Here is a 22,723-nt window from a genome sequence, read left to right on the forward strand (position 1 = left end):
TGGTTCAGTTTCAGATTTAATATGGCAAGTGAATGTATGAAAACATTTTGTGAGGATTTTTTTCCAACAAATTAAATGTAAGCACAACAAAGCACTTCATGATAATTTACAGGATTTTAATAAGAAAACATTTCTTGTACTCAAATTTCATTTTCACTAGCTTAAATGGAAAAAATGTGTTTCTTGTAAGGACATTCAAGAAAGTAGACATGCTTTAAGTTCTCCTAGCAAAAAGAATCTATGAAACTTTGTGTGTCCAGCACTTTGAACAACTTGAAGCTCTCAAGTTAAAATTTGAAAATTAGAAACACAAAATATCTAGCAGTCACATCATTTGATAAACACAGTTTAATGAAGCAGAAATTAGCAACCAAACACAAAGCATCCTGCTAAGAGAACTTTTTCCTCACTCTCTAGACATATAGCCTGGGAATCCATTGAAGCTTTCTTTTTCTATTTTGTCTTCAAAAGATAAAAAATTTAGAATGTTATGAGGATCATTTTGAGGTAAAAAAAAAAAAAAAAAGCCATCTTTTTTCATTATTGGACTAATTGAAAAATAATTAATAATAAAAACCTGTATAATTTAACCTGTATTCTATTTCTGATAATTATTGTAGTAAGAATCTTTGTCATGAGATCAATCCCAACAGAAATTAAACTGTATTCTTGGATTGAATTTAAAAGTTTCTATAAGTAGTGTTTTTAGTTATAAATAAGCTGTGACTAACAAAATCAATGCTTTAACAAATTGAATCTAAATATAAAAAAAACAGAAGTACAAGTGCTTTTAAAAACATGCAACAGAGATTTCAATATCATGAACAACTTTAATAAATATTTTTTGAAGATCAATTCATTTCAACAAAAATATTTACTTTAAAAGCAGCACAAAAATGAGATACAATGCAATGGAAATCCTTAACTTGGAAAGAAAAGATGATAAACTTTGTTTACTGATAATAACAAGAAATCAGATCTCTGAAAATTACATATTGACATTTCTATGGAAAACTAAATAAATATTTGTTAATCTGTCTCCATTAATGGCCACGAAAAAAAAAGCATGTGAGATTAAGATATTAAAAAGGCAAATGAATTTCTTCAATAGTGTATCTTTCGTATTGTTTCAAACATTTTGATCTTTTAACCAAAATATATTCAGAAAAGTATTAAAAACATTCGTATTACTTCTAGGAAAATCCCTAATGGTTTACAGAATTAAGCTTGAAAAGGAGACAAGCTTTTATTTTACAAAATTCAAAAAACATCATTCTATACAGCAACAAATGATACTATGGTTAATAATTGTTCTGCCCAAAAGTTCATGTTTAAACTTCCACAGTGTTGGCAATACTGGGAATTTCACTTTTGGCTGCAGACTCCATGTTGGTGTAGAGGAGAAAAACAAGAACCAGAATGACTGCAATGAACACAATTTTCACCCATAATGGAATTCCACTCACACTTGAGACATTTTCTCTTCTCCTAAAGACAAAAGAAAAAAAAACAACCATTAAGAGAATGAAACTTATTTTTAAAATCCTGAAAATGAATTTCAATATACAACTTTTTGTAAGTTTTATTATTGAATAAATTACAAATATGTGAAGATTATATTATTATTATAGCTTTTATATAGCGCTACTTTCATGCTTATAGCATGCTCAGAGCACTTTGGTCCAATCTCATTTGTGCACCAGTGGGGGGGAGGGGGTATCTAGGAGTTAGTTTTCCGTGCTGCCTTTAGGCGCTCAGTAAACACAACTCTGCCAGAGTCGGGTGTCGAACCTCGAGCCCCCTTCTAGGTAGCCAAGCCAAGCCAAGTTCAAGCGCACTTGGCCTCTCGACCACGCTTCCCACCTGTTATTTATTGCACAAATTCTTATCTTTTTAGGCATCATTGGCTTCTTGTTTTGTTTCATCTTCAGTCAGGGATGTATAAAGTGTTATTATGTTTACAAGTAGTCCTTATAAATTGCCAGTTTTCCTTCTTAATAAGACAACAGTGGTTTGTCTTTAAAATTTAGGAAAAAGTACTTCCATGCAGGGCTGGTCTTAGGCCACTGCAACCTATATGGTCACAGTGGGCCCCGCGCTAATTCTAAGTGTATCATTAAATTGCAAAATACATAAAAAAAATTCCTGGAAACCTCATGAAAACTGTTATTTGTGGGTGTCATTTATTGCGGAAAATGTCAATCCTATGTGCGATAAAAGAAAAAGGCATTGTCAGCTTTCATGTAATAAAATGTAATAATCGAGCGAATTTTCACCTTAATCGGAAGTTCTAATACTTTATTTTCTTTTATATTCAATGGTTCCGCAAGGTTGTCATTGCCGGAAGTGGTAATGGATGTAAGCACTCCACTACCTGTAAAATGCTTCCTAATGGCATGCGATTCAAATAGCCTCTGACAACCAGTCCAACTCTTGGCCTTCACGTATGGCTCAGATATTGAGTCAGGCGGAACTGTTCTCACTAACAGGAGAAGGGGCAAAGAGTGTAACTGGCGCCTTAACCAGTAAGCTTCGGGCAGGAGGGGCTCATTAGCCATGGCTGGCTACCCACCTAGGAGAAGGAAAACTCTGAATTGAAACCTCTATTGCTTTGCAGCTATACCCAATCATGGGAAAGGCTTCGGGAGTCAACCCTGAGATAAAATCAGGAGCTGGCGACCCTAAGGCAGTTTGCAGCACCCAGTGCTACACTCTGGCAGAACCTGCGAATCCGCTGACCCCAATTTGTATTGGCACTGCCATTCCTTTGGATACATCAGCTGCATGGAGTGGGGGGAACTGATGTGTCGGCGACATTGTTCCGACCACAGCTAATGCCCAGGCATTAATCTAATTTCAATGAAATGATTCATAGTCGCTTCACGACTGAAGGAGGCCATAGAGATAGATAGATATTCAATGGCATATAAATATGCCATAGGTTGCAAGATTCGTAAAATAAATTTAATTTGATCGCAATTTTGTACTTAGTAAAGAATGAATAAAATTCAAAGTCGAATTTTTTTTTCTAATACAAAATCTTAATTTTCACTTTTATTATCCTTATTCCCACCCAGACTAGGCCCCGCGCAATCAGTTTCGCATAGGGCCCCGCAATAGTTAGGACCGGCCCTGCTTCCACGAAAACCCTGCTTTACAAACATGAGATTCTGAATCAACTCTATGTCTTATGAACAAGCACAGTAAAATAAAGAAACAAACCCAACTCAATTGTAGCCTGTTTAAATTAAATTTAACACACATCAACATTTTGTTGACTGCGCTGTGTGAATTTAAAATAAGATGAAGCAAACCAAATCCTACAAATTAAAATCTGCGCTATTACTTCAATGATTACTCTTTACTAAATGCTCAGATTTTTACTCTGTGACTGAAATCGAGATCATTTATTATAGAAGGCCTCAACATTGACCTGCTACGCCACAACTTGTGGGCAGTGGAGACCAATAGCTCGTTGCCATATTGTACAGACCTGTGATGTGGCAATGGGCTATTGGTCTCCACTGTTCACAAGTTGTGACTTAGCAGGTCAGTGTTTAGGCCTTCTATGCCGACTGGTCTCGCTGAAGTCACTATTTTTTACAAATATTACAGGTTGGATTTAATCTTTCTGCTGTCTGAAGTTTGCCCATCTATGATATTGATAATAAAATCTGTGACACATGGAGATCAGAATTAATATTTAGCCCAGTGTTTCTCAAACTTTTTTGTCTGGCGGCACAGGAAAAAAGCTACAAAAATTTCGCGGCACGCCACGAAGAACAACAGTTGTTTTATAATAAAAAGAAAAAAAAAAGATTTTACTTATTTTTAAGTATTACATTTAATGTGAAGGGTGTGCCTGTTTTTGAGAGCAAATGGGATCTAATCGAGACTCCAGAGTTGGCAAACAAACTCGCATTTTATCGTCTATTGTAAGAAGTCTTTCTCTTTTCTTAGACTTGATTTCCGTCAGTGCTGAAAATCCAAACTCACAAAACCATAAAGATGCAAATGGAAGAATTATTTTGATTGCTTTTAAACTGATTGCAGGATATAACTTGTTAATTGAAATTTAAAACACATCCAGGCTTTTCTCGGCAAAACTTGACTTAAGAACTGCATCGCTTTTTAAATCAATGAGCTGCTCTGCTTCTTCAGTTGTCAGATTTGTAGCTTCATTGTTTCCCAATGGATAGCTGACCCATCCATACTCATTACTTCCAACTGTTGGAAAGTAATGTTGCAATGCTGACTGCAGGTGTGTCAAAGTGTCCAGAATTTCGGGGGTGATTTCTTTATTTGAAGTACATTCATTGTAAGTAGGAAAGCAGTCCTTTCGAGATCTTACTTTGCCACAAAGACAAATTTTCACCAAATGACTTCAGTTTTGAGGATGCAGTGATGATTGTTTCCGATGGTCCTTGAAGACTTAAATTCGATGAATTTAATTTGTCAAATAAATCAGAGAGAAATGTCCCCTTAACCCACCAGATCTCGTCATGAATAGAAAATCCAAAGTCTTTTTTTTTTCAGCCTCCAAGAATGAAATCAGCTCAGCCTTGAGTTGGATGACACGCTTTAACACATTTCCCCTGGAGAGCCAACAAACGTTGGTGTGATACAGGAGACATTGTAGTCTGAATCCATTGCTTCATAGAGCTGAGAGAAAAGTCGGGATGCAAGCGGTCGAGATTTGATGAAATTTACAACTTCATTCACTTGGTCCAGAACAGACATCAAATATTTCGGCAAAGATTTGAAGGCAAGAGCTTCTCTGTGGATCATGCAGTGAACAACTAATACATTTGGATTTTCTTGACGCACAAGAGTGACGAATCTCTTTCTATTTCCTTTCATGGAAGGACAGCCTGCGGTGCCAACGCTGACACAGTTTTTCCACTGTAGTTTGAAGAGCAAAATGTTTTCGTTCATCACTTTAAAAATATCTTCGCCTTTGGTCGTAGTTGGTAAGTCTTTTCAAAAAAAGAATTCGTTGACACATTTTTCATCCTTGATGAACCGAATAAAAGCTAGCAGCTGGGCTTTGCCGCTAACGTTAGTGGATTCATTAACTTGAAGAGACCACAGCAGAGACACTTCATCGTCAGTCACGTCTAAGTGTTCGCAGATTTGATCTAGTAAATCTGTCGATAAGTCTTCAATTCTGCGCGAGATAGTATCATTTGACAAAGGAACTTTTAAAACTTTTTGGCGGCTTCGGGTCTAACTATTGCTAAAGCTGGTGCAATGACTGATTCAGCCTCTGTGTAGGCTTTCTTGCGTTTTGCTAATAAACTAAGCAACCTTATAACTTACAATCAATTCTTTTTCTGGCAGCTTAAGATAGTTCGTAAGTTTCTTAGCTTGTTTATTTTGTTGAGCCCTGATGTTTTCGAAGTATTCCTTTGGTTGCGCTTTTACAGCTGGATGTTTTGTTTCCATGTGTCTCTTCAATTTGCTTGGAACTAGCGCCTAATTCGATAGAGTTGCATTGCAGATCAGACAGAATGGCAATGGAGAATCTTCAGGTCCAGAAGATATGAAACCATATCCGATGTCATCTTCTTTGTACTTTTGTTTGGTTCCTTGCTTTTCATTTAACACTTTCACAGTTTCATTTTTGCTAACATATGTCTCCATGGATAACAATGAATAATGCTTAGTGATAATTTGTTATTTTTAGCATACACCTAAACAATTTACATGAAACACATCGCTTATTATTATCGTTTCCAATTCAAGAACTGCTGTGCATTTGCTAAGGCGGCCTACATTTGAGTCAATATATGTATAGTGGACAATTCCATAACCTGAATAGCTAACAGCCCTTCCCGTCACTATGGAGCGCTCCACTAATCGTTGTAAGAGGAGATGTCATCGCAACATAAAATAAACATTTAATAGTAGACGGACCTGTGTAACTCTGCACGTGCTGCGTTCTGAAAACTCCCGCGGCACACCTGCAAATCTTCGGCGGCACACTAGTGTGCCGCGGCACACAGTTTGAGAAACACTGATTTAGCCAATCCATTAATAAACAATGGTAATGAATTGAAGAATCTATCTTAATATACCCTAATAAAGACATTGTGCATGCTAGTGATGAAACTATCATTTCGATAGAATATGGTGTTTGTGGTAGACTAGAATGGTCTAAAAGTAACTATCAGTTTTGTTTTTTAAATTGTGTATGAGAAGAGATTATCATGTCTGGTTTAGAATAACAGACTTTTTTAAAAGAAAGAGCCGGATGTCTTTAGCTATTTTGTTTCTTTTTTTTAAAGTAAGAACTGGATGTGTTTAGCTCTTTTGTTGTTTTTTAAAGAAAGAGCCGGATGTGTTTAGCTCTTTTGTTTCTTTTTTTTTAAAGTAAGAACTGGATGTGTTTAGCTCTTTTGTTGTTGTTTTTTTAAAGTAAGAACTGGATGTGTTTAGCTCTTTTGTTTCTTTTTTTTTTAAAGTAAGAACTGGATGTGTTTAGCTCTTTTGTTTCTTTTTTTTAAAAGTAAGAACTGGATGTGTTTAGCTCTTTTGTTTCTTTTTAAAGTAAGAACTGGATGTGTTTAGCTCTTTTGTTTCTTTTTTTTAAAAGTAAGAACTGGATGTGTTTAGCTCTTTTGTTTCTTTTTTTTTAAAGTAAGAACTGGATGTGTTTAGCTCTTTTGTTTCTTTTTTTTTAAAGTAAGAACTGGATGTGTTTAGCTCTTTTGTTTCTTTTTTTTTAAAAGTAAGAACTGGATATTTTAGCTCCTTTGTTTCTTTTTTTTTAAAGTAAGAACTCGATGTGTTTAGCTCTTTTGTTACTTTTTTTTAAAAGTAAGAATTGGATGTGTTTAGCTCTTTTGTTACTTTTTTTTTTTTTTTTACAAAAGTGCCAATAGTGCAGTGAATAAACTACTAGAGAAATGGAGTGCTTTATAAGCTTCTTAAAGGAATTAAAAGTATTATTTTCTGAAATCAGAAAATCGTTATAGTTTATATTGTGTTTTTTTTTTAAATTTTACATTATATTTATTATAAGAAATAATTTCTTTATTAGAGTTACCACTCTTTGCTCAGGAGTTAACACTACTAAACCGATAAACTGCTTTTTTTTCTGTAATTTGCCGGTGGACAGCTTTTTCTAAAATTAACCAACCAACTGTAATTAAAGTACATGGTTAATTTTGCAAACTGCTGTGCTCATGTGTTAGCGTTGAATTGGGGTGTGGTTTTACACGAAAATTTGTAATAAACATGAACCAGGTACATATATGGTAGGTCTAGGCTTGTAATAAGATTAAAGTGGATAATATTTTAATTTTATTTAGACTCTTAGAAGTAGAATTGTATAAAGCAGGCCTGTCAAACAGTGTTTGTGGGCTGCATACGACCTGCGACCACTTTGCATGCGGCCCGCTTGGCCACCTCAAGAATTATCAAAATAATGTTACATTATTAAGCGTTTTACAGTCAACACTAATTTTCAGGTAAAAAAAAAACACTAAAAAGTAACAATCAAATTCGTTGAACTTATTGAGTATTCTTTAATGATGAAATTTTTGGAAACAAATAATTTTTCAAAAAATTTATTTTAAATTGAATTAGATGTGGTTTTTCTTTTTTTTTTTTTAAATTAACATCGAATTATATTCAAGTTATCTTTTAAGTTTAGTGCTGTTTTTTTTAGCTTTTTAATTATTATTAATTGTTAATAACACATCTTAAATAAGCAATATGTTACACAAAAATTATCAGTGGTTAATATTGTCATTCTATTTTATTTCAGTAACTACTAGGCCCTGTTTATATTCAGTTTATTCAGTACTTTCTGCGGTCACAAGAAAATGTACACTAATTTACTGACAATTTATAATTTCCCAGAATAATGGATTTTATATATGGCTCCTTTTGTCTCGAAAGGCAATGGATGCGCCCAGATGAGTCACTGGTTTTGGTTTAATCTTGAGACGGGGCAGAATCTGGTGTGGCTAATCAAGCCAATTCTAGAGCAGCAGACTTTGCCACAATTCATACATGTGTATGATTCTAATTTAGGACTAGCGGACAGGGCAGCTTTCTTTTTTTCCCTCTTGATTAGGCCGCTTCAATTCTTTTGTTCTCAGCAAGGGTTGTCCCAGCACGCACAGTTTGTCTCCATGCACTCCGGTCTTTGGCTTTGTTTTCCCACATACTTTCGCTGATGCCTATGGCTCTCATGTCTCGCTTGCAGACATCTCTATATGTTTGTCTTGGGCGGCCCTAGGGTCTGACTCCTTCTACAAGCTCAGCATATAAGATATCTTTCAGGATTCTACCATCTGGCATGCGGGTGACATGTCCGAGCCAGCGTAATCTTCTTTGTGTCAGGAGAGCATACATGCTGTTCATATTGGCCAATTTCAAGACTTCCTGATTGGAGACATGGTCCCTCCAAGAGATGCCCATTATGCGTCTCAGGCAGGTTGGAGTTAGAAATGATGTTGGTGCAAAGCTGCTTGCGAAAATAAGTGAGGCTGATGCTAATTTTAAATTTGATCATTTTCAGTGCATCATTCACCAATAAGCATTATGCGCAAAGTAATTACAGTTCCAACATGTACTAAGACCAGTTCCAGTCGCTATCAATTTTATTCGTGACCGTAGCTTTAATTATCGCCAATTTTCAATGTTTCTGGATGACATTAGACACAAATTTGATTGTTTTTCCGCTATGAAAGGTACAAAACACCTCACCTTTCAAGATTATCTGATCGAAATTTGTCATTAGTGATGAAAGTGTCAGTGACAAAGAAACTTCAACCTGACATTAATAAACTTGTATCCCAGGACAATGAAAATAATGCTGAACCATAGTAATTTTTTAATTAATATAGAAGCACTACAAATTTAGTTAACTAATGGACAGGTATCCCACTAATTCTTGCGTATTCTGTTGTATTGATAAGAAAAAATTGTGAAATTAATTCGAAAGAAAGAAAGTAAAGGGGGGCATAGCCCTCAGAAGCTAAGGCCAGAGGTGACAATTTGTTTCAGGGGCTCAGGGTTGGTAGGGTTAAACATGCATTTTGTAAGACCAGAAATAGTAGTTAGTGGGCTAAGAAGCCTTCCTTACTTCTCATGATAGTGTTCCTGTTGCTCACTGGCTGCAGGCACATAGGATGTTGTTGTCCTGGCTGATGTTGACAAGGAAGGACGACTCTCAACACGTGATGATGATGATGATGAGTATGTTTCTGAAATCTCTCTTCTCTGTCTTGCTTGAGAGTAGTCCATTCTAAGAGATAGAAGGAAACACAGTTATAACAAAAAGAAATAAAATGTGCTAACAATATAAATAAATAACAACATAGTAGAGAGAAAACAAAATCAACTTTTTACTTCACACAAACACTGCAACTACTTTTGACATAACAAAACTTGAATGGTTTGTGCATAAGTTTTAAACCTTTTAATAATCTCAACTTTGCAGTGTTAATATATTAAAATCATGGACAAAATATAATAAGAGCATGACAATACAGTCAATCCAATACATAAGCTGGTAATACCCAATGTTATGAAATGGGCCATGCGATACATTATTTACAGTACTGGAATGTAATTAGATCATTTGTTGTGCAGCACAGAGATGTTTAGTTGAACAGAGAAACAAATATAACTGGAAATGATCAGCTTGAAAAACACAATGCATATTAATGACTTTAAAAAATTCTAACTAAACTTTTGTCAATATTTCCATGTAGCAAACATGTGTAGAACATTAGCATGTATTCTAAAGTATTGTCTTGGCTCTCATATAAAGTACTTGAGTCAAATCATTTCAATCCTGTAATACAGCAATGGAGCTGCACCCACCTGTACTAATAAGTGATGAAGTGTTTTAATACATTCCCATGTGACTAAATAATCTTTGTCAATCTTGGCTTTTTTTTTTTTCACTTTTGGTGGCCAATATACATTTTCATTTTCAACCTCTTAAGTTTCAGATTAGTATTATCTTTTTAAACTCTGTTTGAGCATCCATTGAATGAACATTTAAACCATTGAAGTGACAAGTTTCATTAGTCTGGCCATTTCTATTTTTATCTCTAGATTTTTGGATTTTCAGATGACCATTTAACTGACTTCTGTGACTGTTGCTGAGGGGTCATGATAAATAATTTGCAAAATACTAGTTCAATAACAATTCGTATAAGGGAAAGTGTTGATAATATGTAATGGCTAAAGGGGGGATGGGGGTATACAATTTGGTACGATTTGTTACAAGGGAAGGGGGAGTCTAAAGGTTTGTTACATAGCAAAAAAATAATTTTTAATATAATAATATTTTCTATCATTTTAAGTATTGTGTTCGTATTTGTTATGTTATCACAGCACCTTCAGTTACCTTGTGTTTGTTAACATGCTCTATATATTAAACTTGTTATAATTAACAGATATTGTGGCCACTTTGTCTTATGTGGGTCAAACTTTCACTTACCAGTGTTGTGAAAGGATTTTGGTGTGCGTGTGAGTATGAGTGTCATGCTTAAGTTACGCCCCTGTCCTGTACCTGCCCTATGGTAGAATGGGTCAGCCTAGCAGGGGTAACATGAGGTCAGGACTGCAGAATGACAATTGAATAGGCATGTCGGTGTAGGTTGTGAGGTAGATAGAAACTTAGTAGTGAATAAAGTGCTGCCAATTGATATTAAATAGAGCTATACAAGTTTGTTACATAACTTTCAAGTTTGTAGTTCAATAACAATTAGAAAGTCATCACACACTAGTTTTACAAAAATATTAAAGGAAAAAAATACCCCCAGGGTTGTTGTTTTTTTAACACGTCAGGTTTTCCAGCGGCTTATTCGGTGGCCAACCTATGTATATGTACATTATTTGGGAAAGAACTGAATATGCCATAGAAGCACAGATAGAAGTTGAGATTTTCCCCATCATTTCTATAGATACCATGATAAAAAATGCAAAATGGGAAAATGATAATTAACAAATAAGTCTTCTGTAAAATTTGAATTCTCTTGTTATGTTCTTCAATTAAACATAGTCAATTGAATAAAGACATTTAATACTTACTTAACAGGACTGTGTTTTATTGGTTGCCTAATCTCAACTTCTGAAAAGCAATATCATTTTTAAAAATTATTTTAAAAATAAAAAAAAAAGGACTTTTTTCAATTATATAACCATACAAGTATACATATTGTCACTTAAAATTCCCGTTAATAAAATTAAAAAAAATTAAAGCTTCTGTAATACATTTGTGGTATAAGATGTTTAGCAGTACTGTTTTTTTTATTTTGAGCTCTAAATATGAAAAACAGCACAAAAATCCTGCTTTCCCTTATGGTTGTTACTAATAATATTTCAATTAGTAGTAACATTTAAACTAATTAAATTAATTTAATAGACTAAACTATGCCCATTAAAACAAAAGATATTTTTTTTTATCTGGTTATCCCTGATTGCTATATGGTCGAGAAAATCTGGGACCATTTGCTAAAAAAGACCTTTTCATTAGGTAGGTCAATAGCATTGAAGCTGTAATCCTAAGATCAAGTGAGGTGTGGTAGCTAAGTGGTAAATGCAGACCTGCCTACCAAAAAAAGTCCAAATGCCTAACGCTGATGGTCAAAATGCGTATTTTGGCACCAGAATGCGTAGACTTACGCGATCCACTATTTTGTCATATATATATATATATATATATATATATATATATATATATATATATATAAATATTATATTAGATCTAGATGTCATGATTAGATCTACAATCTAAATCTAGATCAATACGACAATAGAGATGATATCTAGACTAGATCTGGATCTATGTCTATATAATGAATATAATCTACTCTAGATCTGGGCTCAAGAGTGTTACCGATGCAGTGGATCCGCTACAAACGTAGGTCTACTCTCCAAACTTTTGTAGGCCTACCTTCATCCTTGATCTATTCTATACTAAGAATCGAGTCTAGATCTAGACTAGATGGTAGTAGATGTTATCGATCTAGAATCTAGTCAATCTAAAATGATCTAAATCATACTAGATCTACAACTAAATTGGATCTAGATTGAAGAGTAATTACTAATGTAGAGAATCATGACATAACGTAATGACTAGCTAGACTCTAGCTAGATCTATTTCTGTATAACAAGTTATCTAGATTCTAGATTTAGAATCCAGATCTAGATCTAGACTAGATATCTACAATGTCACTCAATGTGTTTTGAATCGATAGCACTCCGATATTTTTTTCTATACAAATGAATCAGGGATTCAACATAATTAATTTCTACTAATGAACTTACAAAAAAAAAAAAGTAAAGTTGGTGTATCAGCTAACTGACGGCACCAACCTGGTACCAACCCGCCACTCCCTCACTCTCGCGTTTTTCATTTCTTGACTAAATCTAATTGCTTTTAAGAACCAATCAACGTATAGATCTGGACACAATGTGTTCCCCCACCTTTTCTGTTTATCCCCCCCAACAGGACGGCTTAGCGTGACCTCCGTGACCGCTCGTAAGCTAGTCAAGAGAGGGGGGAAAGGATACGAAATGCGTAACGCGACGGGTTAAATGCGTATTTGCGTACTGACGGTCATTTTTGGGAGATTTTGCGTAACGAATACGCATTTTGCGTAACGGTAGGCAGGTCTGTAAATGCTTCCCTTCTGAAATGAGGGGTTTTGGGATCAAATCTTGGTGAGGACAGGGATTTTGAATTTCAGGATTTTTAAGATGTCCCTTAGTCCAGCCAACTCTAATGGGCAACAGACTTTAATTGGGCAAAATAAAGGCAGTTAATCACTGTGCTGGCCACATGACACCCTTGTTAGCTGTAGCCATAGAAACAGATGACCATTACATCATTTGGCTTATAGACCATACTGAAAAAGGAGTACTTTTAGTACAACAATAGCCAACTACATGATCTATTGGATGATAAATATCTCTTAAGAAAAAGAAACTATATAAATAAAGTTGTAATTGTTTTCACTATTAAAATACAATTTATTATGATAAAAAAAGGAGTGGATTATAGACCTTATTAAATATGATCGTATAATTACATTTGATTACATTCAATCAAAGAAAAAGACTACACCCTCTTTTGGCAAGGCAAAGCCGAAAGAGAAGTAAAGGAACACAGCGTCTGTTTCGAAGTTAAGAACACACTGCTGAACACTGTAGAGAAAGACTCCTATCACTACGCCTTAACTCATCTATTGGACATGTAACTTTGATAAGTGCCTACGCTCCTACTTTGAGTTCCACACCGGCTCCTACTTTGAGTTCCACACCGGAGGCCAAAGACATGTTCTATGACAACCTTTCATCTGCTCTCAGCAAGATCCCAAATACGGAACAGGTTATCATCCTCGGCGACCTAAATGCATGCGTTGGATCTGACAACTCAGCATGGGACAGCTGTATTGGGCGTTTTGGTGTCAAAAAAGTAAACGGAAATGAACAAAGGCTACTCGAGGTTTGCTCACTACACTCCCACTGTGTCACTAATACCTATTACCAGGTCCTATCACAGTGCAGACTGTGACACAGATCACTCCTTAGTATGTTGTAAAATCAATCTTCTAACTGAGAAAATCCACCATACCAAGCAGATTGGAAGATCCCAATCAGATGTAAGCAAGATGTGCAACCCTGATCTCTAGATACAGTTTATGGAATCTTTTGAACGTGACTACAAAAATGCTTTTTGAAATACATCAACAGAAAAATGGCAACACCTCAGTCCACCATACAAAAGACTTCCCTGGACATCATTGGTAGAAAACTTACAAAGTGAAATGATTGGTTTGACTCTAAATCAGCTAAGAGCAAAAAGAGATGCACTTGTCCCGAAAATCATTCTGTACGGGCAACTTGCACTAGTTGGAGAGAGACGATGACCAAGAAAACTATGGACAGCAAGAAAACATGGGCCTCAGCTCTTGAAGAGAAGCATGCAACACGAAAAATGGCCAGCTCCTCTACCACCAAAGTGAACGCTACCTTGACCTGCAATATATGTGGACGGGAGTGTCTTTCCAAAATAGGGCTTCACAGTCATATGAAAAAGTGTTCGAGATGAACCATAGCCATTCTATGACAGGAGGCCAATGAACATTCAATATCATTAATAATACACTGTAGTTTTGTGTGTGTGTGAGTATGTGAGTCAGTTATTGTTGTAGTTGGGCCTAACAATAATGTCAAAACCACTAAAATGTTTAGTAATATCCATAGAAAGAGATGAGCTTTACATTATCAGTTCTATAGATTACAGGGTCTGAAAGGGATACTTCACTTTACCTAAGATCAAGATAAGAGACTAGACTAAAAAAGCAAGTAGTACCATTGTCATCATCATCCTCATCATCATCAACAGGTGTGTATCTTTGAGAGGAAGGCGACTCTTGTCCAGTCTTTAATTTCAATAATTTTCGTTCATATGTTTTTCTGGTAGCCACTTAAAAAAATAAAAAATAAAGATTTTGCAAGGTGTGAATTTGTTCAGTTTTTTTAAAACTAATGTGTCCATTCTTATCCTAATACATATATATGCAAAGCCCCCTATTCACTCATCACTAATTCTCCCACTTGCGTTGGACAAAAAAAAATCTGAAAATTTAATCTGTTACTACTTACTTTTGGCCTACAACAACTGAAATATTTTAATGATCAAAACTGCAGAGGTTAAATTTTCCAAAATTGATTTTTTTATTCACATTTTCGACCCAACATATATTATTGAAAAGTACAAGATTTTACTTCTGTTTTAAGCACTTTACTTTTAGTGCATAATTTATTCTGATATTAATAACACTCAGTTATCTCAGTCCGTAGAGTATCAGACTTAAAATCTGAGGTTCTAGGTTTCAAGTACCTAATAAAATAATTTTTATTTTAAATAGCATTTTTCACACAATTTAATTTTAATAATTCGATCTACATAAAAATTTAAAATGGAATTTATAACCTTGATCCTAAGATGATTTGTAACACTTGATTAAAATAAATTGATGGTGTTTGAAAGCATTAGAGAGACTTTCAAATATTTCAATAAAAAGCTGAAAACCCAAAGAAAAGTCATATATAGAATTCACAGTACAGAAGTGAATGACTGTGGGTGGGTGATTTAAATAGGGCTGTTCCAATTAAGCCAAACATATACTAGAATACATTGGCCATTGAAATGCTAGTAGTCTTATTGAAAGTTGCAAAAATAAGGATGGGGGGGGGTACAGCAAAGTATATGACATAGCCAAGCTTTGATAAACAGAGTTTGAATGGCAGATAAACTACTGTTAACTAACTTACATTACAAAAAATATCTTATCAGTTAAATCATTTTATTTATTTAAAATTTTACATAAAAGAACAAAAATACTTTTTAAAAATATACAATACCTTCTTTCTATAACTTTTATAATTATATAAGGCTTGTCTCTGACTCTAAAGATTAATGACAGATACAACTTACAGAGCAGAATGTCAAAATTGATTCTTTGGATCTAATAGATTAATTATTTTGCATAGATGTAGTTTAGGTTATGAAAGAGGTTTATTGCATCATCAAAACTTGATGTTCATTAGCATATTTAATTATTAAATGGTTGTAAAATTATTCTTTAATTTATTATTATTGTTTCTTTAATTTATTTAACTCTTGAATCAATAATACCTTACATTTCGAATTACCGAACAAGACAGTCCTTTACAAAATCTATTTTGGATCTAGATCTAGTTAAAAAAAAAAGTGACATTTTTTTATTTGTATACTTTGAAAAATTATAAAAAGAGTTTTCCTGTTATGACCAATGAGCAAATAATGTTTTTCCCAATAATATACATCAACTATAAAATTTATTTTAAAAATCCTTAGAGACGTTTTTGATAACCTTGTCCACCCAGGTTCTACCCACCCAACCTGTTTCTCAAAGAAGTTCTTACTTGAATAAAGGTGTTGTAAAAAAAAGAAAATTTTCGGTCCTACATAACATATAATATTTTAAACAAACAAACAAAATTCTATACCATTGATAGGTCCAACAATGACACCATAATCTTTCAACATCTGAGAAAGTTCCATGTCAGTTAAATTGCTAAAATTAATTATCGGAGCCATGGTTGTGAACTCAATAGCTGTAGTAGAAATCTGAAAATGAAATGAACATTTAGTGTATATCATAACAACAAGATACACCCTAAAGTTTGCAGTAAATAAAATAAATGAAAAATAAATATGATCATGAGCCTGAGCTGAAAAAAAAATTTACACAATAAACATACATTATATAATAGGAAACCCTACTGGACCAAAGCCAATGCTCGTTTACAAGTAATATCTAGACACTAAGACTAAAAAATTAAGATAGATATATAGTACATTATATATATTGTTATGGAATGATTAGGAATTAGTTATTTTTTTCGGAAATAGGGGAATTTTTGACAATGATGTCACTAGTAAAAACAAGACTAGGTTTTAGGGGGAGATCTAGTGAAATATCAGCCAATGTAATGTAAACAGACTACGTTAGGATGCCTTAATAGGAAGCTTGTTTTGAACATAGAGAGTTAGCTGAAATTCTATGGTTCTCTTCGTTACTATTAAACTTCTTGTTCAGTATCAGCATCAACTAACTTAAAATATTAATGTTCGGTCTTTCGCCTGTGTTATTGGATTTCGTTAAATGTTACCTCCATTTGGTTTATCTGCATTAGACAAAGGGGAATGGCTGTGGGTTCGAATCTCTGTGAATTTCAGGATTTTTAGGGTGCTCCTGAGTCCCTCCAACTCTAATGGGTACCTGACTATAGTTGGGGAAAGTAAAGGCGGTTGGTCGCTGTGCTGGCCACATAACAACCTGCTTGTTAACCGTTGGCCATAGAAACAGATGACCATAACATCTTCTGCCCCATAGATCGCAAGATCTGAAAGGGAAACTTTACATATATAAATGCTATTAGAGCTAGATAGGCAATAGAAAACAAAAAAAAACTTAGTGCGATTTTTAGCAGTGGTTCTTAATTATTCATATATATATATATATATATATATATATATATATATATATATATATATATATATATATATATATATATATAATATAATATATATATACTTTTTAAGACAAATGGATGAGGAGTTCATACTTATTCATACTCATACTATTCTGTAATCATAGATATTAGTCATAACTAGATATACAATCTCTCTGTTTTTTCCTAGGTCCTAGGTCTAATTCTTACACAAATTCAAACATAAAAAAATGTCGGCGACTTAACTTAGACTACTTGTTCGATTGATGTCAGTTACTCAACTTTTTGACTATAGTACTATACTATTGACGTATTGTATTACTATATTCTATTACCTATTATTCTAATAATTAAAAAGTATTAATTATAATTTATAATAATTATTAATATATAGATCTAATATTGATCTACTCTACTTCTAGTGAACTAGAGTCTAGACCTAGACAATTAAACTAGTCACTAACTACTAAGTCAACTAGATTTCTAAGTCTAAGTCCTAAGCCACTAGATCTAAGTCTAACTCTAAGTGACACTGACTCTAAAGTCTAAACTAGTCTAAACTCTATCACTCTATGTTAGAGTGAAGTCTAAGTCCTAGATCTACAGTAACTTACGTTTATCGAACAAGTTAAGCTCATTCGCCGACATTTTTTATGTTTGAATTTGTGTATCTCCGTAAAAATTAGACCTAGAAAAAAACTGATTGTATCTGTGAACTCCTCATCCATTTTTCTTAAAAAGTAGACATGTTTTATTCTATTACTACTCATAGTTAAACTTATATTTGATGTTAAAATGGGTCAGGTTGATGATTTCAAAAGCTTAAATTATCGAACACTTTTTTAGCTTTATCTTATCTTATCGAACATATTAAGAACTTATCGAACACACGAGAAGTATGGTGTTTTAAAAGTGTTATAATCCTAAAATTTTGTGAAAAGTATGGTGTTTCAAAAGTGTTATAATCTATATTTTTTTTATTTATATCATTTTCTTTTTACGCCATGTCAAGAAAGACAGATTTTTAGTCATTTTCAAATGGTCCACATCGAAGGAATCTATCACTGATCAGCTCTGCTTAGAAACTGACGGTGCTAAGCCCAGTAACGCATTACCGTAGTACTTATTTAGGTCTAAGCTATTTTGAGACATAAGGCCATTAATAAATTAAATCCAGATATTATTTATTTGAGGGAGAGCCTAATAAGCTTTGGTAGACAATAGATAATCCCGCCATCCCCAAGTCATTGCAGGACACAACAGTTTACTTGGTTGACCTAAAAACAAAACATACGGTACGCGGCCCTACGTAACTAGCCGCCGATCTAGCACGCTCAGTGTATGTAACAGCCCAAAAGTCAGTGCTAGATATTTTTTGATCTGGGCGGGGAGGGGGGGGGTGCTGAAAAGCTATGGTAGCTTGCAAGCTGTGTTACCTATAGATGTAGATAAATCCGCCCTCCCTAAACCACCTGGTTGACCAAAAAAAAAAAAAAAAAAAAAACGTATTTTAGAGCACGCTTAGTATTTGTCACACACACACACAAACAACATATCTATATATACTACGTATCTATCATGCCTAGTGTTTGTGACCTAATTAGCGGCTTGACCGTAGGTACTCGACTGATGGCTCCTCCCCCTTTCCCCTCAACATTGTTCTTACTACAACTTGAACAATGTTTTGGGGCTGTGTTGATGGCCTGGTTTACACCTGTGTGTTACGCTATCACTGACCTTTTTTTTTTGTTGTGTGTTAGTCTGGTGGCTGCGTTTGGATTGAGTCTTGAAATTTACGTTGTTACTTTGCACTGAAAAAGTGTGAATGTTGGAGAGTGGAAGCGCGGGTAAGGGGGTGTAGGCAGAATAAGAGAGTGGTTAAATGCGTTATTGTTATTATTTTGTGTATTTGTGATGTTTCAAAGGAGTGTCTTTGTAACGCATTAATATATATATATATATATAATTTTATAGACCCGGCGCCACACGTCTAGATCGAGAAGCACAACTGACTCTATGTATTTGAGGCTGACGTCACATTCTAATGGTCGATCAATTATTGATGATCTCTGGATACAGTGTCTTGACTGTTTCTCTCCCCCACCCCCTGACCTTTTTTTTTACCTGCCCAAGACATTTTTATTTCAAAATACCATATCTGCATTCTATACCTCCCCCTTTGCCCTTTCGTTTTATTAATATCTCTTCACATCAAGCACATGCGCTAGGTATTGGTTTATAACACATAATACAGAAGTTAATAGAATGGGGCAAATTCAGAAGTTAATAGAATGGGGCATCTGAAAAAGAAACAACAACTGAATACATTCCACTGTGTTTCTCTTTCACGTTCCGCATTGATACTATTAGCATCTAGCTATAATATATGTCATAAAATCAAGCTTTTAAAATGGGTACAATTAGTGCATATATCGATGTAAATCTATTTACTTAAAAAAATATAGCACATTTACGGTAAACCACAAATAACTGATACAAATTGTAACATATGATTAAATTATATCTGTACTTTGCATTACATTATTTTAAAAAATAACAATTAAAAAATATATAATTTAAATATATATTTTGTCTTCTTTGGGTTATATCCCTTTGATGTTTATTTTTAACATTAAAATGGCGTTCGATATCTTACGAAGCTGAGACTGCTTATATAAAAACTGCTATTATCGAACACCCCCTTTTTAAACCTCAATTTTCATGTTTAGGTAACAAAGGACACTTTCAAATAAATAGTTGTAAATATTTCTCAGCCTAATTAGAGCGTATTATATAGTTTTTTTGAGCTGAAGCATCATTAGCATTAAAAAATACCCTTAACCCGAGACTCACTCCACTCTTCCCAAGAGTTCAAAAAATGTGAAATTTTTATACCAATATTACCAATGCACTTTGAATATAAGTAAAAAAATGATCCTCTGGTGAAAATGAAACTAATTATAACTTAACTATAAAGAAATGGACGATGCACAATTAGAATGGACTAGTTTCTTTATAATCATCGAAATAAAGGAGAATTTTAAAAAATACAATGGGGTGTTTGATAAGTACCTTAAAACGAAGGTGTTCGATAGATGTAAGTTACTCTAGACATCTACTGATCAAGATCTAGAATTAGATCTAAGTGAAGTAAGTGTAAGTCGGCTAAGTCTAAGTCGACTACTTCTATTTAATAAAGTATAAAGTTATAAACTCTAAAACTAAGTCTGACTAAGACTACATCCCTATCATCTAGATCTAGTGTAGTAAGACTAAGTAAGTCAACTAAGTCAGTGTTATCACTCCAAGTCTACCTGAAGTTGAAGCCTGAAGCCTAAGTAGAAGATTCTGAATTGTAAAATGTGATTAAATCTCCAGATAGGATTTAAACTAATCTAGATTAACAATTGAGATTCTAATATAAAGTGTAGAGATTTAAATCTAGATTATTTTAGATCAGCAAGTCAGTGACTGAGTGAGTTGGGGAATATTTTTGGTTTTTTTTTGTGTGTGAGATCGAAAAATTCAAAACATGGATCTAGATCTAGACTAGGCCTTCAATCTGCCAACTAGAAATGAGTCGTAAGAAGAACATTGTATTTAGATCACAGACCTAATTTTTTTTCCCTATTATTACGATTTAGATTTATACGATCTAGATTCTATCTATACGATCTAGATTCCCCGCTGACGTCACACGGCTTACAGCATTACATATTAGAACATTTATTTATAATTATAAAGTTTTAATGAATCTATTGGCTTAATTACAACGAGGGGATCCACCAGGGCTTCACCAGGGTCTCCTAACTGAGCCCAGACTCAACCATAAGGGCACTCGTTTGGGACAACGTTCATCCAACAAATGGGGCCCATGTGTTGTCCTTTTAGGCCCCCCAATGTTCGCTCCTTACTGGCTCCCCAATACGACTTCATCTGGGCCACCTGATAGCACCCAGACTCGCACTTAAGGACTCCCATTTGGACTTTCATTGATCCCCCCCCCAAAAAAAAAGGCCAAGTATCTTTGGTCCTGTTGGGGCCCACAAGTCCTTCCCATTACTGGCCCCACAAGGGTTTCACGAGGGTTTTTTCTAGGCCCCTGACTTAGCCCAATCTTAGCCCTAAGGGATTCCATTTGTTCAACCACCGAATGGGGCCCTTAATTGTGGTTAGTAAGGGCTTTAGCCTTGTTGGGGCCCTTACCGAGCCCAAAATCTTTGCTATCAGGGTAAACCCTTGCGCACCATATTATTGTAGGCTGTAATAATACAAAATAAAAGCCGTGTAAACAATTTATGAAAAATGGTTAACATACATCGCAAACTTTATTTTCAGGATTTATTTCTGTAATAAAACATCTATCAACCTATATATACAATTCACCATCTAGATTTCGTTTTTTCAACACGTTTACAAATTTCGCTCACTTAAAATTATTGCTTGCATGGACATTTTCTCACTTCGTCTTCACCTATTCTTTAGTCAGTTAATTGGGCCGTTGTGGCGCCACACATGATCTATCGACCGTCTTTCTCGATTCCTCTGTTTTTTATCACGAATAAAATCTCTTTCAATGACAGGCCCGTCCATTCTTTTATCTTCTCTTCGTATCTCTGTCTCTGAAGGGAAGTCTTTGCGAGCCCAGAGGACCTTGCAAAATGGCCATAAAGTTTTAGTTTGCGTTTTTTTAAGTAGTTAGCAGGTCATCGTGGGTTCCAATCACTGCATTAATCCTGTCTCTTATATTTTCGTTTGTGATGCGGTCTTTGTATGTGATACCTATGATATTTCTGTAGAATCGCAATTCAATTGCTAGGATCTTCTTCGCTAGTTCTAAGATTCACAAGCATACAAGAATGTGGTCAGGACCAGACAGTGCATCATTTTGATTTCGATGTCGAGGGCATGCCTGTGCCTTTTCAGATTGTTTTGAGTTTTGCAAGTACTGCGGTGAACTGTGCAATTCCCTCCATTAGTTCAAGTTTAGTTCCTTCATCTGAGACGATAGCTCCGAGGTATTTAAAACTATTGACACTTGCCAGCGTTTTGCCTATAAAAATGATGTCCCTTTTAAAGCCCTGTTTACTATTGGTCATGTGTTGTTGTTGTTTTTTTTAACAAAGCTTATAACAACTCACTCTGTCTGTTAAAGTGTTTTAACACTTTATCGGTTAGTGATGTCCAGTTTTTTTTTAAATTATCATTAGAAGATTGGCAACCTTGCTGAAACCTTTTTCCACTGGGTATGAAGATGGATTAATAATTAGAAACTTTGTGATGATATTCTGATGACTTTTGAAATAGAAGAGCTGGTATCCATTTTTTAATTGTACTTCGCCTATCTTGATAAAACCAGGTCTTGTTGAGGCTTCACTATCTATAAGTTTTCTTGGACCTGGATCATTCATCTGTTCATCGATAAATATTTCTGTTTTAATTTATAGTGGTTCTTAACTTTATTTGAAGTTTTCACTTGGCTTGTTTACTTGATTATCATTAATTATTTCCTAATTTTCTTTTTCTTTATCTTCACTCAAGTACAGCTACCATCTCTTGAAGAGCTTTTCCAAGAAAGATGCCTTTCCAAATCACTCACGATTCTTAACCCTTTAGACGCGTGTGGTACTTTAGCCCTTAAACACTAGGATTGTAATAACATTTTGTAATAAAGCTCAGCACTTTA

The 22,723-nt window shown here is 34.5% G+C and overlaps 1 protein-coding gene across 1 annotated transcript; it reads right to left on the reverse strand.

Annotated features, from left to right (window-relative positions):
- Window positions 1-3: 3 nt before the first annotated feature.
- On the reverse strand, window positions 4-16,716 carry LOC106050296 (emerin homolog 1-like). Its single transcript, XM_056025655.1, has 6 exons — window positions 16,696-16,716; window positions 16,030-16,150; window positions 14,348-14,461; window positions 11,059-11,098; window positions 9,098-9,259; window positions 4-1,488 (listed from the first exon to the last, which is right to left on the reverse strand). Exons 1-6 carry the CDS (start codon window positions 16,714-16,716, stop codon window positions 1,332-1,334), a joined length of 615 nt encoding a protein of 204 aa, XP_055881630.1. The 3' UTR covers window positions 4-1,331.
- Between the last annotated feature and the right edge of the window lie 6,007 nt (window positions 16,717-22,723).

This window comes from Biomphalaria glabrata, chromosome 4 (assembly GCF_947242115.1).
Source record: "Biomphalaria glabrata chromosome 4, xgBioGlab47.1, whole genome shotgun sequence".
NCBI lineage: Eukaryota > Metazoa > Mollusca > Gastropoda > Planorbidae > Biomphalaria > Biomphalaria glabrata.

Bases quoted from the DNA above. Each gene is read 5' to 3' on its own strand.
- LOC106050296 (XM_056025655.1), bottom strand. From the start codon at position 16,716: ATGCAGATAAACCAAATGGAG. The intron at 16,151-16,695 runs GTAACATTTAAC...TTTCATTTTCAG, and splicing joins TGCAGATAAACCAAATGGAG to ATTTCTACTACAGCTATTGA. The intron at 1,489-9,097 runs GTAAGGAAGGCT...TTTTGTCTTTAG, and splicing joins CAGGAACACTATCATGAGAA to GAGAAGAGAAAATGTCTCAA.